Below are 17013 nucleotides of genomic sequence, written 5' to 3'. Positions count from 1 at the left end.
GGTATTTCTGAAGGGTTGGAAGTTGACCTAGATAACCTCTAATTCCCTTCAAATTGCAATTCTGTAAATCTCTAAAATCTCTCTTACTATATGACCATGACCAAGCAACTTCACCTCTATAGGATTCTCTATATGTAAAATGTGACAATTGGCTATAATATTCTGTGGTTCTACTTGAGAATTATAATAATTTTGCAATAGCCACAAGGGCAGAAAAGCTGAGATTCTTGCGACTATTGCTGTTAGCAAAATCAACTCCAAATAAAGCTATGGAAATAATTTTCTCCTCTACCTTTTTTATTGTTCTCATCTTGTCTGGGGCCTGAGTAATCTATATATATAAAAGCCAAGTGACTGGAACAGCAGAACGACCAAAACGACCAGAACAACCAGAATGACCAGTCACTATGATGCACACTGCAGTGGCCAACTAGGCCAATCAGGGCCCCGATCAGCCCTCCCAACTTCCTGCGTTCCCTCCCCCACCACCCGTACACCAGGCCTCTAGTATTGTAATAATTATGTATGGTGTCAAGTGGGTACTAGGCTTTTTAAGGGGACCACTTCATAAGTTATATAAATGTCTAACCACCATGTTGTACACCTACAACTAATATAATATTGGATGTCAACTGTAATTAAAAAATAAAAAAATCTTTAATTAAAAAATAAAAGAATCATTATCTATTCTGAAAGCTGTTATCTACAGAGAAAGCTAATTAGTACCAATAGTCCCCAGTTCTCACTTGCTGCATTACCATTTGATTCCTTTCAAGGGTCCTGTTTAAAGGAATACTTCAATGCTCAAACATATTGAATATGAGTCTTAGGAAAGTGAACAAAAAAAAAAAAAAAAAAAAAAAAAAAGCCTTAGCATTATATAAGTCAAAGCAATCTATCTCAGATACCTGAAGGGAATCATGAATCTGCAAAGAATGAGGGTTTCTCTTAGATCGTTGTTTTTTTTTTTTTTAATATATTTTATTAATCTTCCACAGAGAGGAAGGGAGAGAGACAGAGCTAGAAACATCGACGAGAGAGAAACATCGATCAGCTGCCCCCCGCACACCTCACACCAGGGAAGTGCTCGCAACCCAGGTACATGCCCCCGACTGGAATCGAACCTGGGATCTTTCAGTCCTCTGGCCGACGCTCCATCCACCGAGCCAAACCGGCTTCGGCTTCTCTTAGATCTTAATACTTTAAAATTAAAAACAAGGGCCGGGATTGGTTTGGCTCAGTGGATAGAGCGTCGGCCTGAGGACTGAAAGATCCCAGGTTCGATTCCGGTCAAGGGCATGTACCTGGGTTGCGGGCACATCCCCAGTGGGGGGGTGTGCAGGAGGCAGCTGATCGATGTTTCTCTCTCATTGATGTTTCTAGCTCTCTATCTCTCTCTCCTTTCCTCTTTGTGAAAAATCAATAAAATATATTTTTAAAAAAATTAAAAACAAGGGATAAAAGCTTTATACTATGATGAAGATGAATAAAAAGTAGCAATAATCTCCCCACCCTTAATTTTAAGTTTTAAAGTGCCTATTTAGTGACACTTATACTCAGGACCCATGAATGGAAATATCTATGGCATAGTTTATACTAGAATGGGACATGGGCTCACCAAAGTAAACAGCATCAATATTTCTTCTAAAAAATGTATAACCCAAAGAGAATTGAGAAAACATATCCAGAATGTAGAACTCTGTATGACAGTGAGGTCGGCCCTCTTCACAGAAAAAAAGGGGAGTGGAGGGGAGTGAAGGGAAGGGAAGGAAGGAAAGGAAGGAAACTCATAGATCTAAAAGAGACTAAAGACAGCCCTGGCCGAGTAGTCAGATGGTTAGAGCATCATCCCAATACGCCTAGACTGCAGGTGGCGCATACAAGAATCAACCAACGGATTCATATGTTAGTGGAACAATAGATGCTTTTCTCTCCTTACCTCTCTCTAAAATCAATAAAAAAAAGACTAATGACACAAAGGCTACATACTGAATTCAATATAAACCTTGATTCAATCTCGACTGAAGGTGGTGGGGTGGGGAGGGGAAAGAGCTAAAAAAAAAAATGACATTTTTGGGTAGTTGGGTAAATTTAAATGTAGATCGTATATTAGATGATTACTATTGAATTTCACATTTCTCAGATATGGTAAATGGCACTGTAGTTATGTGAGAATATCCTTATTCTTAAGAGATGCAGGTTGGCCGAAACCGGTTTGGCTCAGTAGATGGAGCGTTGGCCTGCGGACTCAAGGGTCCCAGGTTCGATTCCGGTCAAGGGCATGTACCTGGGTTGCGGGCACATCTCCAGTGGGAAATGTGCAGGAGGCAGCTGATCGATGTTTCTCTCTCATCGATGTTTCTGACTCTCTATATCTCTCCTTTCCTCTCTGTAAAAAATCAATAAAATATATTAAAAAAAAAAGAGATGCAGGTTGAAGTATTTGGGGTGACATGCCATAATGTTTGCAAATTACTTTTCATGATTCAGGGGGAAAAAAGTGTACGTGTGTGTGTGTGTAGACAGCTAAGTACATGTGTCAAAAACTTATGACTTCAGATGAGATTATGTAGGTATTCATTGCGTTAGTATTTCAACCATTTCTGTAGATTTAAAAAAATTTTAAATAAAAAGTTGGAGGGAAAAGTGTAAACAAGTTTGGGGGCATGTATGTAAATTTTACATATTTTAAAGAATAAGTTATATTAACATAGAAAAATCTATCATATTTTAATGAATTAAAGGAAGTGCTCAGTAACCTTACATTTATAAGCCTTCCTTAATTCATTTCTTTGTGTGGGACTGCTCTACTTTAAAAATAGCTAATGATTCAGAAAACTCAACAGCTAACAAATAGGGCTTAAATCTGAGTCATTTAAAAGTTTAGTCTAAAGAAGGAGAAAGTAAGTTTGCTTGCAATATGTGCAGTATGTGTAATAAAGTTTTTTCATTTAAACAGTTAAGGAAATCAAAAGAGAGATTATGTACTGAGGTTTCACTAAAATTTTCTAAGAAGTCAGGCTGTGATCTTTTCTAGTCAAGTTCACTGCATTAGGAAATAAAAGAAGTAATCAAGATAATAAATATTCTTTTGACTCATGATAATGTAGGAGGGTAGCTGGAAGAATGTGAAGAAGAGTATGAGCCTTATTTTAGTAAAATAGCTAGGATGTAAAAAATAAAAAAAGAGATTTACTAAATGATTTAAAGGATGCTATGAAACTACAGGACTCTAAAAGAACAAACTTGATTTTGAAAATGCAAAGAAAAAAGAGCAATGTTGAGTGGTTTAAATAACAAGTAATTCATTCCCAAAACGATTGAGGGATAGGTGACAACAGGATATATCATCACTTCCCATTATTAAATTATTTAATATATAGGCTCAGAATCTATTATAATCCCACAAATTTTTCATTAATTTTGCAAAAACTCATTTGATGTTGACACTTGACCTGGAGCTTTTGATAGTTGTCACTAACCTCATCAGTGACTATATGTTTTACTGCAGAAATATTAATGTGTCTGATTCCAAGATACTGCCACAGACCCTGCTTGGAGGGTCAAATATATTGTAAATGCACTGTATTACCTTATCGAAAATCCTAAGAATTCTGAATACCAAAATATATTTGGTCTAAGGGGTTTAGGATAAGGAATTATGGAGCTGTGGTACTTCTGTGAGGCCTTTCCTGACTATTCCTCTCTCAGAAGTGCCTTCCTCTGTGCTTCCCTGCATTTTTTAAAACAAACTTTTCCAACATTATTGTAAAGACCATGTATTTTAATGTTTTGACTATTTCCCCAATTATTTTAAGTGCCAGAGAAGCGATTCAATTCTTTTGTCACCTAGCACAATACCTGAGCATCAACTCAGTTCACAATAAATATTAAACAAATATGAAAGGATGAAAAGAAATGCGTAGAGCTCAGAGAGTCAGTTGAGTGGATGAGAAAGCACAAGGTAAATTTTCCTTACTTTCCTTACATTGTGTGTGTGTGTGTGTGTGTGTGTGTGTGTGAGATTCCTCACCTGAGGATATTTTTTCCATTGATTTTTTTTTTTGAGAGAGAAACATTGATGGGAGAGAGACACGTCGATGAGTTGCCTAACCTGCAACCGAGGTACGTGCCCTTGACCGCTTACATTCATTTTGACTGGGCAGACTTACCATTTAACTGTGAAAACCTAAAAATCACACATTGTAAAGTCACAGTATTTATGAATTAAAAACAACTTTCAGGGAGCAAGTTAAGGAAGAGGACTATATTTGTATATCTTCTCCATTCCACTTTTTACATTTCATTGATATTTTATCTATTAAAATAACCTACAATTCATATGCTCAATGTACAATGAATTAAAGCTTTACTAAAAGATAATTCAAAGGAGAAAAAAGAGAGGAGGTATAAAAACTGCAGTGCACATTAAAGACAGCTTAAAATACCAGAGTGATAAAAATAAACAAAAAATTCAAGCACACATCTCAAGGCAACATTGGGAGAAATGGTTGACAAGGTAAGTGGGGGTCAGATCTGAGATACAAATGGGGACATTAAAGAAAGTTTAAATTTTTGTCTTACTATGTTTAAAATAGTTGGTCGCTGGTGACCTCAGCAAGAGAAGTGACAGGGGCATATTAAATGTAGAATGCTATGGATGGGGACGTGAACCGGAGATGAAGAAAATGACTCAAAGCAGAGGAAAGGAATGGCAGGGGAGAACACCATTTCTTAAGAATTGGGCCGAAACCGGTTTGGCTCAGTGGATAGAGCGTCGGCCTGCGGACTGGGGGGTCCCGGGTTCGATTCCGGTCAGGGGCATGTGCCTGGGTTGCGGGCACATCCCCGGTGGAGTTGTGCAGGAGGCAGCTGATCCATGTTTCTCTCTCATCGATGTTTCTAACTCTCTCTCCCTTCCTCTCTGTAAAAAAATCAATAAAATATATTTAAAAAAAAAAAAGAATTGGTGTAGCTCAAAGAAGCTAGAACAAATCAACACCACTTTCTTTACTGACAGGATCTAGATTTGAGGACTAAAGCAATGATATGGAGACAATTTAACAGCAAAACTGATCTGAATTTACCTACTTTACGCCTATCACGAAATAAACTAAACATCTTTAGTGACTTTAGACAAATTTTCCCTTAAAGTAACCCCTAATTTCCTATTCAGAACCAAGTACCATTCTGAGATATCGCACGGAACATGGAGGGCGTCGGCAGCGGCGGGATGGTGGAGCAGGTGAGCAGGGGCGCCAGACCAGGGCAGGGCACTGGTTGCTGTCATCAGGGCGAGCCTCTGGTGGTGACTAAAAATTCTTTGCTCTCACACACCATGGTCCCTCCGGGTGCTCACACCTACTGCAGATGCCAGCCCTGATTGCACCTGCAGCCGGCACCACTGCTCAGACCTGCTGCCGGTGCCTGGCACGGGCCCAGATCACCCGAGGGCTTCTCCACCTCCCCCTGCTCCTGAGGGGTGATCGGGGCAGCAGCTGCTGCTTGCACCTGTTGCTGACGCCAACCCCAATCACTCCACGCTGTCAGTGCATGGGAGCCCCGGCAGCAGGAGTGGGCCTGCCAGCAGACAGGGGACCAGGGGCCGTGGTGGGAAGGGCCAGGTGGGGCATGGAGGATGGGCTGAGATCCACCCCTGTGCCCACTACAGCTTTGCAGCCTCCAGTTCCTTTCAAGGTGCACAAATTCGTGCACTGGGCTCCTAGTAATAGAATAAATAGACAGACAACCCCCAAACCCAACTACCAATTACATGTATAGAGTATGATACCTAAGATCCAACCTTTTCAAGTGTTTGTACATTACTTGCTATGATTTAGTTTTTGTTACCTTTGCCTCCTCCTACCACTTCTGCCCAGGACAAGATAAAAATCATGCAACTGATAAAGGATAAAGGACTGCATCATAAGAATATCCACATACATATTACCTTGGCCACACAATTTTTTTTTGAATAAAATTTGGGAAGTTTGAAATCATTTTAGTAAGTCATGATTACTTTTAAAAGGCAGTATTTTAAAAACAACATGTGCTGACCAAATTATTATAGCTGCAGGGAAAATACTTAATGTATTAGTTTAACAGAGACAAATTTATTTCATCAGTGAGTATAAAGCAGTGTATTCCAAAATAAGTTTATGAGGAGATCAACTCTTCAAAAGATACTGGTCAAACAAATGGGTTGGGGAAATACAATACATTATAACCCTTCTCCCCATTCACAAAATACACCAACACTTAAGTCTTTAAAACATTTTACAAAAAAAGAAAAAAAGAAATACTTCAACTTTATCTAATCCATCATTTCCCATATTTTTTTGACCAGAATTCCCTACCTTTTGGAGGCAGGGGTGGTAACGGTAGAAAACACAGTTTAGGGAAACTGCTATATATAGCACTATTTGAAAATGTCACTTCTAAACAGATTTATAATATAGCTAGGACAGAAACTGTGATAATAAATGAACTTACTAAAACATATGTATTCAAATAACTTGCATTACATGTTTAAAGCAGTTAAACAAAGGGACAATTATAAGATAGATGATTTAATGAAAATAAAAAATTAACGTTTTAGTCAAATCCCTATATTAAATGCTAATTTCTCTGTACCAGCAATTATTTTGTGATATCATTTCCTCCCCCAATACTAAGGGCAGTCTTTCAATATTAAAACTAAAGTTCTCCTAGAAATCAGGTGGTTCAGAAGATAGCGGGGAAGCGAGGTTTGTGAATCTAATTGTTTAAAAGTCCTTTATGCCTTTGATCCTCTTTATACAACAGTGCATTAACTATTTGGAAGGGAAAAATACTTTTAACATGTGGATTCTTGTATTATATTTTGCTAGACTTCTGGACCATTCTGTTTTGATGTCAACATAATTCTGGGGGTGGAGAGGGATTGAATAACTAACACTCCCCAAAAAGAGAGGGACTACAGCAGTTTTAGAAAGCACTTACTTAATCATTTCAAAAAGCTTTGGATCTGAGACCTTGATATTTCGTGCCATATTCCAGGAAAGATGAACCATGGGTACTATTGACTTCACACTTTGCAATTTGTTCCATTCGTACCGTTCCACTGCCAACTTATACTGGCAGGCTAGGAAAAAAAAAACAGTTATAAAGCAACCCAAAGTACCAAAATTTATGAAGATAACCATTATCACCTTCTCGGGTGATATCATCAACACCAATTCTGAAAACCTCAAAAATATTACAAAAATAACTTTTATGTTTTTTGATAATATGGTAATAATAGCGATCACATGAACAATGCTCATTCTAACTATGTGCCAGGCATTGTGCTGAGCTATTTTAATACATTATTTCATTTAATCTATAGTATCACCTTTTTAATTTTATTATTCCCATTATACAAATGAAGAAATTGAAGCCCAGAGAGGTTATATAACTTGCCCAAAGTTGCAAGAGCCAAGTCCTGGTCCTAATCCAGGTCTATCTGGCTCCAAAAGCCATATTATTCATCTTAACTATCCACTGCCTGACGGCAGGCAGAATCCAAATGGGTTTTGACATAATAGGGCTATTCATAATACCAGACAGAAGAAAAATTTGAAAGACTGAGAAACTACTCTACTTTGCTTTCTCCCACAAGGGGTTTCCTTTATAAAACAAAACCAAGCACTCTATCGCATGGAGGAAAGCCACCACTGATCACAAATACCCATTTTAAACTATTATAATGAGGAATAAGAAAAGTCTATTGTTTTTTAAAATATATATATTTTTCCTTGTATGTAAAGATATACATTTGTTTTTGCTGAGATCTACAGTCTTGGATTTCTATTTGTTACCTTGAATTTAATTTCTTGTACTACAAATTTTTATTCAAGGAGAAATTTTTCTTCCAATTTTTAGTGGGGTATATTCCAAGAAGAAGAAAAAAAGATCAAATACAATTCCTTATAAATTAAACATTTTTTTAGCATAATCTTTAAAATACCTGTAAGTGGACCAACATTCCAAGCAATATTGTTGCACCAGCCAATAGCCTGAACCCAATGAACAGTGCCTGCATTTATCCAGACCAAATCTCCAGGTCGCTGAATAAACCTATACACTGGAACATTTGCTTCATAAAGGTCTTCAAGGTTGGGCCACCAAGAACCCATTAGGAAATTCAAATTATTTCTGAAATAAAAAATAATGCAAATGTATTAAGTACTTAAAAAGCTCCTTATAAGACTAGAAGACAAATGTCAGAAGTTTTAAAAATATGTTCATTCATTGCATTGAAAAGTAATGGCTTGTGCAGTACAAACTGCTATCTGTACAGGGGGTAAAATTAATTACAGTTAATTTTTGGATGACTTAACCAAAGATCAGTGCTACTATCTTAAGATGATTTTTTTAAGATCCAAATGAAATCCAAAGCTACCTTTAAGCAACACTTATACACATTAATTTTTAATTTCACTTCTCTAAAGGCTATTTTGAATGAACCCTTCTCCCTGGAGTATTGAGAAATCTCTAAAAGGTAAATAGAAGGTGGAGCTGACATCAAGTCATTTAAATCCATAAACAGAAACACTAGGACAAATAAAGTACTAGGAACTTTTATTTCTGAGGTAAGTGAAAAACAGAGGTGGTCTCTAGCTTTCTCAGTTTTTACTAAAAACTGGGTGACTATGCAAAATGAACAATCTCACCCATGTAAAATCACACATATGCACAAATAACCATCACTGCTACCATCACCAGTATACTTTGGAAACATTTCTACAGATCATATTATCATGCTTATATTTTAAAATCCAGCTTCTTATTCTACTTCATCATGATATAATATAAAGTACTTTTTAAACTACATAAACAACTTTTCCTACAAAAGAATTTTTAAAAATTCAATTTACTACTTTAAATTTCATTTTGGGGAATAAAAAACTTCCAGAGTGGAAATCTTCCTTTCCTTAATATCTAAGATATAGCCTTGTCTTTATTTCTGTGTCTTATGCTAAAAGATATGGTAAAATATACCTTTAAATTATTTTCATTGGTTTAAATTTCATTTTTATTTTTTTATATCAAGGACTGGCAAATCCAGCCCATTGCCTGTTTTCATAAATTAAATTTTTTATTAAAAAAGAGCACTGTCCCTTCATTTACATATTGTGTGACTGTTTATGTGCTATAATGACATGGTTGTAACAGAGACCGAAGGACCTGCAAAGCCTAAAATATTTATTATTTGGAAAGCTTACCAACCTATAATCTAGAGGGAATCTCAATGTTACTTTTTTCCTAAAAACAAGCAAACAAACAAACAAACAACGAGAAAACACAAATGCAAGGCTGCTCTTGAAAGTCTAGAACAGACTGCCAATGATTGTGACCTAATTGCAAGGAGACAAGAATTGGCTTCCTGTTTGTGATAAGGCTATGTAGATACAACCCAGAAAAATTTGCCTGTAAAGCAAAATATGGCTATAAACACAAATCCTAGCTCTACTTTATCCACATGTTGCCATCCAAAAGCAAGCAAGCAATCAAGACCACCAAATTATCAACTAAGTAAAAAGAAAAAAAAAAAAAAGACACCCTCAAACTTACAAACTAGGAAGCATCCTTTTTATCATTTATTCAAATGAATGGCTATTTCAAGACAGATATTATTTAAAGTCAAAAAAACAAACTACAGACAAGGTCAATACCAGTCAGTTCCAAATAATCCTTATGCAAAACAAAATTATATTGAAATGCTAAGGTGGCAAGTGCTATTTCTGCCACTTAGTTAAATTTACCTAACCATTTATACTAACTCGGTATTTTTATTATTCCCCAAGTTCAAGTTCTTTAGACATCATCTGGCTATTCTAATTATCTTTGTTCCCAGGTTACCTCTCCATTTAGATAGGAAACTAAATCCTAAAAATAGCCAATCCCTACTCAAAAATAATGAACATGAATCACTGTACTGTAGCTGCAACAATATACTACTATCTCAAAATGGGAGAAATAAAAATCTTTCTGTAGCACAACGGAGATTTCCTACATGATACTGTTCTATCTCTGCTACTACCACGTTGTTGGCCCATAAAAGAAAATCAGATTAAACTAGGTTATTTCATCAAAGGATTTGGAACTTTAAAATTCCACATCTTTGGCTTCCTTACACTGAAAGAAACCCATGTAGTTAAATAGCAAAGACAACATATATAAATATATATATATGTATATGAATGTGTGTGTATGTGTGTGTGTATATGAAATTTTGGATTAAAATGTCTATTTTGCAACCATATTTACATTTCTTACTAAATTTAGGTATTTACAGAAAAGATTCTTTAACCCCAAATTAAGAAATTACAGTATGTAGAATATGTATATAGTTTCCAAAATCTCTCATATATAAATGTTTTTAGTGGTTCCCCCCCACCTCCGCCTTTACTTTATTGGAGTGAGGGGATTAATACCAAATGTATGTATAATTTATGTTAACCAAAATAATTTTCTAATGTTATTAGTAACTAAAAATATTAGGTGCTTGCACAAGGGAGTACTTTTTTGAAAAAAACGAAGTTTCCATTTAAACAAACATTTCAATTTAAATCAATGAAAACACTTCCAAGATACCCTTTAACACAAGATAAATGAAGGCTATTTCTAGGATTCTAGGAAAAGAACACTTCCATGAGATGAGTTCTTTCAATAATACAAAACAAAATCTGAAACAGTTGATTAAATTTTATAATATTCTTTTATCGGAAAAGTTGCCAGAGTAGTTTTAAAAAGAATTTATAGTATAATGACATAGCAAAGAGTACTGTGTTGAAGTTTGAGTTATTAACAATCTATAAGGGTGTTCAATTATAAAATTTCTTCCACTTCTAAAACCGTTTACAATAAAACAATTTTTCTTGGAATACCGACCTTTCACATGAACAAATACTTATGTATCAACTGTTTAAGTAGCCTAATAACCAAGTTTTCTTTCCTTTAAATTCAAGGCTATTACTATTGCGTGAAGTAGTTTCAAGGCATTTTCTTAAAGTATTCCCAGTTACACAAAAACAATGGGTTTGGAATCAAATCGTGTTAAATGAAGCTTCTGCTGAATGGTAAGAGAAAATTGGTTATGACATCCAGCTTTAGTAAGTCGTCCTTCACAATTACTGTTTTTGAATAATTATGTTCAAAGAATATTTAGATTGGAAACCTACTTTTCACAGAAATCATTCAGAACACCCCAGTAACCTTCAGGAACAACGAACCATTCACAATCACCTGGACCAATATTGATATTTACTGAACAGAAGTTGTTATTTTCTTGATGACCTAAAATGTGAAAAGAAAAAAAAGATCAGCATACTATAAATTCTATAGAAAATGTATCTTTAGACATGAAACCTTAGAAATGTTCAACAGAGAATGCTCTAATGGTATTATTTTTGCTTTTTTAATTGATTTGAGAAGGAAAGCATCGATTTATTGTTTCACTTATTTATGCATTCAGTGGTTGATTCCTTTTTTTTAAATATATATTTTTATTGATTTCAGAGAGGAAGGGAGAGGGAGATAGAAACACCAATGATGAGAGACAATCACTGATTGGCTGCCTCCTGCATGCCTCCTACTAGGGATTGAGCCCACAACCCAGGCATGTGCCCTTGACCAGAATCAAATCCGGGACCCCTCAATCCACTGGCTGACACTCCATCCATTGAATCAAACCAGCTAGGGCTCATTGGTTGATTCTTGTATGTGCCCTGACCAGGGATTGAACCCACAATCTTGGTGCATTGGAACAACACTCTAACCAACTGAGCTACCTGGCCAGGGCCTGTTAGTATTTTTGATAGTGTCCCACAGGATTCTTAAGCTCTGTTCATTTTTCTTCATTTTGTTTTCTCCTTAGAATAGATAGTTTCTTTTGACCTATGCATGTTTACTGATTTTTTTTCTTAGCCTGCTCAAGTCTACTGTTGAAACCCACTAGGGACTTTTTTGTTTCAGTTATTATACTCTCAGCTTCAAAATTTTTTCCTTTCTTATTATAATGTCTCTTTATTGATAATCTCTATGAGCCATTGTTTCCATTGGTTCTTGTCCATGGTTTCTTTTAGCTCTTTAAACATCTTTAAGACAGCTGATTTAAAGCATCTAGTAAGTATAATGTCTGTACTTTTTCAGGAATAGTTTTTGTCAACTTATTTCTTTCTTAATGTCTTTCTCTTTGTTGCTTGCTTTCTTTCAGGTTTTTTTTTTCTGACTGGAAGAAACTAAGACATTCCCCAAAAAATGAAAGCTGAAGAAGTTTGTCACTAGTCAATCTGCCCTATAAGAAATGGTAGAGTTTTTTAGGCTGAAATGAAAAAAACACTAGATAGTAACTCAAAGCCCTATGAGATATGAAGAACTAAAGTAAAGGTAAGTACATAAGAGGGAAGACTCACACTTCCCAATTTTGAAACTTAACCTCAAAAGGCAATAGTAATAAAACCAGTGTGGTACTGACATAAGGACAGAGATATAAATCAATGGAACAGAATCAAGATTCCAAAAATAAATCCATACATACATTATATCTATGCTCAATTCATTTTCAACAAGGGTGCCAAGACCATTCAATAGAGAAAGGATTATAGTCTTTCTGACAAATGGGACAATTGGATAGCCATATGTAATGAAATTAGACCCTTAACTGATACCATGTATAAAAATCAACAAAATGGATCAAAGATCTAAATATAAGAGCTAGAACTATAAACATGCTAAGAAAATATTGGGGTAAATCTTTTCCGACCCTGGATTTGGCAATGGCTTCTTGTATATGACACCAAAAGCATATGGGGGTAGAGGGGGGGAGGGATGGGTGAAAAATACAGCATAGGGAACAACCTATCCTATATAATAAAAGGCTAATATGCAAATTGACCGAACGCAACCAGTCGCTATGACGCACATTGACCACCAGGGGGCAGATGCTCAAAGCAGGAGCTGTCCCTTGTTGGTCAGTGCACTCCCACAGGGGAGCACAGCTCAGCCAGAAACCCAGCTTAAGGCTGGCGAGTGCAGCGGCAGTGGTGGGAGCCTACACAGCAGCGCTAAGGATGTCTGACTGCCAGCTTAGGCCCGCTCCCTGCTGTCAGTTGGACATCCTCCAAGGTCTCCTAAACTTCAAGAGGGTGCAGGCCAGGCTGAGGGAACCCCCCCTTGAGTGCATGAATTTTGTTCACCAGGCCTCTAGCAGTCAATAATATTCTAATAACTATGTATGGTATCAGATGGGTACGAGATTTATTGGGATGAACACTTAGTAAGTTATGTAATGTCTAATCATTGGGGTATACACCTAAAACTAATATAATACTATATGTCAAATGTAATTGAAAAATAAAAATTATAAATGTTACAGGGGGGAAAGAAAGAAAGAAGCAGGCACAAAAGCCAACAAATTATGATACCATTTATATGAAATATCCAGAACAGGTCACTATACAAAGCCAGAAAGGAGACTACAGTAAGTGCTCACATAACATCGTTGATCGGTTCCTAGAACTGCAGCAAAACGATGTATAGCAAAACCAACTTGACCATAGGTTAATTGATATAAACAACAATTATAACAAAAAAACACTGAATCAACGGACTGAGGACCTGTGGTAGTGGTTGTTGGGGGACTGACTGCTTAATGGGCACGGGGGTTTCCTTCTGAGCTGATGAAAATGTCTTGGAACTACACAGAGATGAGAGCTATACTGTATAGCACAATGAATAACTAAATGTGACTGAATTATATACTTTGAAAGGGTTAATTTTATGTGAATTTTACCTCAATAAAGAAAAATGTAGCTGTGTTCTCACCACATCCCGGCCTACGCACACCACAACCTGAGTCTTTTTTACATACACAGTACCATGTGAAAATGGTACTCTTAATACTTACAACTGTCTCTTACCATGGGTAGATGGTTGAAACTGTCCATAGCATGGACTCCAAATAAAATTTAGCTCTAACTAAAATTAGAGATGCTGGGACCCCACCAAATAAAAATCTTTTAGGGTAAAACCTAAGAGCATATCTGTAATTTAGAACATACATGACTGATCATAAAGTCCGTTAAAGCATAAAGTTACATTTACCTATGTAACTCCAGAAACAAGGTGTTTGTCCCATAAAAACGAATTCAAAATAATCTTTTAAAAATTCAACTGAACTAACAGTTTTAAGGGTCACTGTACAACATTTCTTCTCTAAGACTGAGTTGTATAATACAATAACCACTTGAAATGTAGTTAATATAAAATGAGATGTGTAGTAACTGTAAAGTATACAATTTTGAAGACAACATAAAAACATGCAAAAATATCCCAATAATGTTTATATTCATTACATGTTGAAATAATAGTTGTATATACTGGGTTAAAATTAATTTCACCTATTTCATTTTACATTAATGTGACTACTGTAAAATTTTTAAAAAATATATGACTTGCACTATATTTCTGTTGGATAGTACTAATATCAGTTAAGAGAATTCTTTAGAAAATTCCTCAGGTTCCACAGGGCATTTCTGAAAAACCTAATGCCTTGTATACAAACCAACACAAAACTAAAACAGTCTAGTGCAGGGGTGGGCAAACTTTTTGACTTGAGGGCCACAATGGGTTCTTAAACTGGACCGGAGGGCCGGAACAAAAGCATGGATGGAGTGTTTGTGTGAACTAATATAAATTCAAAGTAAACATCATTACATAAAAGGGTATGGTCTTTTTTTTTTAAGTTTTATTCATTTCAAACGGGCCGGATCTGGCCCGCAGGCCGTAGTTTGCCCACGGCTGGTCTAGGCAAACAGTGACAAAGAAGTAATCTGTCATGTGTGCATTTCCCCTTCATTTGTAAGGAAAAACTTTATTTTTTCTTTGAGGGTATTATTTGCATAAAATAATTCAAATTCTATGAGAGACATTTTCAATTGAAATGAATCTTAATAGAACCAATCCAATAGTACATACATAAAGAAGAGAACTCCAGTGAGTTCAAATAACTTTCCCAGTATTTACACTGGTGTCTAAAGTGGGGACAGAGTGGAGAGCAGACAGGTCTTCTGCCATTTATTCCACAACTGTTTCCACTTTACCCAACTATGTATAAACATCATAGAACTGGGCTTACAATGCCTGAGGATAAAAACGACTACAACCTAATGGTTCTAATCTTGGCTATACATTAGAATCCTCTGGAAAACTTAAAAAAAAAATCTCCAGAGATTAATCAACTATGTATTTTAAAAAGCTTATGAGGAGATTCTAATGAGCAGCCAGGACTGGGACCCACTGACCTGTTACCTAGAAGCAAGTCTATTATGAAACAACTAGAGGCCCAGTGTATGAGATTCTTGCACCCTGGGGGTCCCTCAGCCTGGCCTGTGCCCTCTCGCAGTCCGAGAGCCCTTGGGGGATGTCTGACTGATGCAGGCCTAAGTCAGACATTCCCCAAGGGGTCCTTAGTGCTGCTGCGCAGGTAAGAGGGGCTCCCACCACCGCCACTGCGCTTGCTAGCTGTGAGTCCAGCTCAGGGCTTCTGACTGAGCAGCACTCCCCCTGTGGGAGCACAATGACCACCAGGGAGCAGCTCCTGCATTGAGTGTCTGCCTCCTGGTGGTCAGTGCACGCCATAGTGACCAACTGTTCTGCGGTTCAGTCAATTTGCATATTAGCCTTTTATTATATAGGAGGATTCTTAAGCTACTATTAAATAAGCAGGTTGCTGAAACCGGTTTGGCTCAGTGGATAGAGCGTCGGCCTGCAGACTGAAAGGTCCCGGGTTTGGTTCCGGTCAAGGGCATGTACCTGGGTTGCAGGCACATTCGAGGTAGAAGATGTGCAGGAGGCAGCTGATCGATGTTTCTCTCTCATCGATGTTTCTAACTTTCTATCTCTCTCCCTGCCTCTCTGTAAAAAAATCAATCAATCAATCAATCAATCAATCAATAAATAAGCAGGTGACAAAGCAGCAGCCTGGTTTTCAAACCATGGCTGCTTTAAGTAGCAAACAGAAACAGCTGAGGGTGATATGCAGCTCATAGGCACTGGTACAGTAAACTTGTTACCACCAGTATTTTTCTGAATTGTTAAATATTTTGAACATCACCCTATGAAATTTCATGTCAAAGTAAGGCAGGAGTGGGGAACCTTTTGTCTGCCAAGGATCACTTGGATATTTATAAAATCATTCGTGGGCCATACAAAATTATTAACCTAAAATTAGCCTGCTATATTTGGTTAACATTTAATATACTCACCCCTAATGCCTTAGCAGGGCCAGACCAAATTATCTAAGGCAGCACAGAGAAGATAATACATTAGTGTTGGACAGAATTTTAAGTCTAAAACCAATGTAATTCATTTTACCAATGAAGAAAAAGACCCAGAGAAGGAATGTGATTTGCCAAAAGTGACAAGCTTAGTTACTGGTAAAGTCCAGACTAGGTAATGCCTACACATCATCATGTACTTTGTAAACTGTGCACTGTAATCCAGTTGGACAATTGTAACCTACAGTTTCTTTTAAAAAATGTATTGTTCTATGAAACTACTGTAATATAAAATATACTTCTTATTGTGATTATGGTAGGAAAAACTATATCCCATTACCCTGCAGTAGATGGGATCAACAGCAGCCTTTATGCCAGGAATGCTCCAATGACCCCTTTTCCAAAGTAAAATGCTATTGTTTCAGAGCTATTAAAATATAATACAAAGGAGAAAAATCTTAACAATCTGAATCCAGTTAAAGAGTCAATTCTTATATTAGGAAAAATCCTTTCAGTTTCGTTCTCTGTAAATGGAAAAGAATCTGATTCTCTTTTGCATATTTCACGTTCTGATTAATTCTGTTTTTCAATTGTAGAAGATATGTTAGCTCATAAAAGTTACCTGGTGTTCTGCTTCCTGGAACTTTCATATATAGCTGAACTGTGTTCATGCCCAGTATGGTGTGACCAACATGGCTTAGAAGATTTCCTG

At 36.6% G+C, this 17013-nt stretch overlaps 1 protein-coding gene across 1 annotated transcript in view; it reads right to left on the bottom strand.

The window, feature by feature from the left end:
• Positions 1-17013, bottom strand: part of KDM6A (lysine (K)-specific demethylase 6A) — a gene marked incomplete at its 5' end in the record, with an annotated part of 46441 nt that overhangs the window by 10482 nt on the left and 18946 nt on the right. The window contains 4 exon segments of the mRNA XM_015561896.1: positions 6982-7123; positions 7988-8175; positions 11205-11319; positions 16924-17013. The exon segment at positions 16924-17013 is cut by the window's right edge and continues 31 nt beyond it. Coding sequence (XP_015417382.1) covers positions 6982-7123; positions 7988-8175; positions 11205-11319; positions 16924-17013 — 535 coding nt within the window.

This window comes from Myotis davidii, unplaced genomic scaffold, assembly GCF_000327345.1.
Source record: "Myotis davidii unplaced genomic scaffold, ASM32734v1 scaffold411, whole genome shotgun sequence".
NCBI classification, from domain to species: domain Eukaryota; kingdom Metazoa; phylum Chordata; class Mammalia; order Chiroptera; family Vespertilionidae; genus Myotis; species Myotis davidii.
Note: the sequence above shows the minus strand (reverse complement) of the source record. Positions and strands in the feature narration are given on the sequence as shown.